Genomic DNA, 2,964 nt, shown 5'->3' with positions numbered 1-2,964 from the left:
ACACAAATGGAGAATTCGCCGAGATACAGAGAAGCGACGAATCTGATTCCATCGCCGAGATGCCACAACAACAACAACAGCTGTAGTATGAGCAGTAGCAGTGAGAGCAACAAACCACCCACAACTCCAACCCGACACGTTACAACAACAAGATCCGAATCCGGAAACCCGTACCCGACAACATTCGTTCAAGCAGACACTTCATCCTTCAAACAAGTCGTTCAGATGCTAACCGGATCCTCCGACAGACCCAAACACGGTTCTTCCCTTAAACCAAACCCGACCACCCATCATCATCATCATCATCATCAACCCGACCCAACAACAACAACAAGATCCACTCCTTCCTCCTCCTCCTCTTTCTCAATCCCTCCGATCAAAGCCGTACCAAACAAGAAACAGTCTTCTTCTTCTTCTTCTTCAGGGTTTCGTCTCTACGAGCGTCGTAATTCAATGAAGAACCTCAAAATCAATCCTTTAAACCCGGTTTTTAACCCGGTTAACTCAGCTTTCTCCCCACGGAAACACGAGATCCTCTCCCCGAGCATCCTCGATTTCCCATCTCTCGTCCTCAGCCCCGTCACTCCTCTTATACCCGACCCGTTCGATCGATCCGGGTCATCCAACCAGAGCCCCGAAGAGAAAGCCATCAAAGAGAAAGGCTTTTATTTGCATCCCTCTCCGGCTACTACTCCGATGGATCCAGAGCCACGCCTTCTTCCTCTTTTCCCTGTCACTTCACCTCGTGTCTCAGGTTCTTCTTCATCAGCTTCTTCTACTTCTTGAAGAACCCTAATTTTTATTCTTTTCTTTTGTGATCTTCTTTTTTAAATTATATATATTATAATTGGGAGTCTGAGAGATGAATGAATGAATCCTGATGAGAATTATTATTATTATACGAGAAAAAAGAATTGTAATGTTGAGATGTTTGCTCAATTTTCAAAAAAAAATCATAGCCCTTTCAATTGTATTAATCTCTCTTCTCTCTATCTATATATGGTGCTTTTGATATATGCTCTTATTTGGCTTCAATAACTATTGTGATGTGTTTGATTGAATTGAATACGAAAACAAATATCAGATTAGTATTATTTTTCACCCCTACTCATATTGAATTCAGTTATTAGTTGTGCAATTTGACTGAAATGATCTTCTAGTAATAATTGTATATAAGCAAGCACACACAATTTGTTGCTTCCTACATTGTTGTTCTTAGACTAAAGAGAGAAACCAAATTGGTCCAACCTTCTTTTGCTAAGTGTTGATGAATGGGAAAAAGGAGTTCTTTTCGTAAATAATAGGGCACACCATATTTTTTTTATCTTCTTTTTTCATACTTTATACAAATTGAAAATAGAAAGAAAGAAAGAGTAAATTGGATAGAAGGAAGTGGGGCTTAGCTGTCTAAAGAGAGAGTAGTATTAATTAAGAGAGGTAAGGAATCTTTTTGACTATATTTGATGATAGGGTTTTGTTTTGAGATTTTGACCCCTTTTACCTATATTTTTAGCCTAATGAATACCAATAACAATATTTGTCCAAAAAAAAAAAAAAAGAATACCAATAACAATATTGTGGTTTGGATACATTTAGAGTACAATCTTTAGTTGTGGTCTAAATAAATAATATCTTGAGGTCAAAAAATCATGGTGAATGTTTTAGTTGAAAGGTGAACTTTAGTGGCATATGTGGATTGAGGGTAATGGGCAATTACAAGCAAAATGGCCCCATCTCATTTCTTTATACATCTTTATTTTTGAATCTTTCTCATGGTGGACCGGATCTATTATTATCTTTTTTTCATCTCTCTACAAAAAATATTTAAAATTCTCATGTGAAGAGAGTTGAACTTGTGTGGCCCATTTCCACTATTAGTGGTGCTATGATAACGATTGCGGTGGACTCATTTTTTATTTCTTTTTTAAAAGTATAAAAGAGATTTTTTTTTTCTTTCACTCATTTGTAAAAATATTTTAACTGTTATATTCTTTTATTGGTAAATCTTACCCACTATAGAATCCAATCTAATTCTTCTATTGGCAAATCTTATCCACTAGAATCCAATCCGGATTTTTGATGATGTTATATACCTAAATTCCTTAAATTACAGAGTATATTTCAAGATTTAGATGGCTTGTTCTTTTACAACAAAGAATATATTCCAAACAAAAAAAGCGTTAAAAAAAAGCTCGTTTGTAAAAATATCGTTCACTAGTGTATTTATATAAAAACTACTACTATAAAGCAATAATAGAAAAGTCAAAAAAAGTAATGGAGATGTGGTGTGAATAGCAATAATGTTTTCAAAGTTAGGTTCTCATCTCACTTCAAAGTCTTCTTTGGCTCTCTATTTTCTTTTCTTAATTTTAATGAAATTTGGAAAAAGACCATACAGTGCTGAACGAAGTAGTAGTGCAGGTGGGTCTTGTGACCACGAAACTACCAAACATTTCCTCAGACAAACAAACAAACAAATTTTTTTAACAGTTAGCTAAACTGAGTCAGAGCACAGGATGGGCCTAAGCAGAGAACATTATACGTTTTCTTAGGGCTCTTTTATTGCCCCCCATGAACTTGAAGCTGTTTTGAGTACGACCGGTTAATATATACTCTCATCTCTATTAAGTTTTTTTTGTTTTCATATATAAAATATAATTTATATTTTCTACTTTGACCAATTCACTAACAAAATCTATCCAATTTGTATGTCTAAAACACATATCTAAACTTTATAATTTTTTTTTTTTTCATTTTCATATCAGTTCTGCAGTTCCAATTAAAAACATGAAAAACGGATCTTAATTAGTAATGAAACTCTTCGATCTGTTTTTTTTTGGTGTGAACTTTTCGATTTGTTTATAACTACGAAGTTGAATTAAAATTTGATTTAAAATCATAAATTGGACCCCAAAACACTTTTCCTAATTCCTACGGTGACGGCATGAAGGTGTCCGCTTTATT

At 34.6% G+C, this 2,964-nt stretch overlaps 1 protein-coding gene across 1 annotated transcript in view; it reads left to right on the top strand.

The window, feature by feature from the left end:
* LOC104741437 (VQ motif-containing protein 4) overlaps positions 1 to 1,016 on the top strand; it is a 5,859-nt gene extending 4,843 nt beyond the window's left edge. The window contains exon 2 of the mRNA XM_010462311.2: positions 1 to 1,016. Coding sequence (XP_010460613.1) covers positions 7 to 786 — 780 coding nt within the window. The 5' untranslated portion in view covers positions 1 to 6 and the 3' untranslated portion in view covers positions 787 to 1,016.

This window comes from Camelina sativa, chromosome 14, assembly GCF_000633955.1.
Source record: "Camelina sativa cultivar DH55 chromosome 14, Cs, whole genome shotgun sequence".
Classification (NCBI taxonomy): domain Eukaryota; kingdom Viridiplantae; phylum Streptophyta; class Magnoliopsida; order Brassicales; family Brassicaceae; genus Camelina; species Camelina sativa.
The sequence above is the reverse complement of the archived record's forward strand: the minus strand, read 5'-3'. Positions and strand labels throughout refer to the sequence as shown.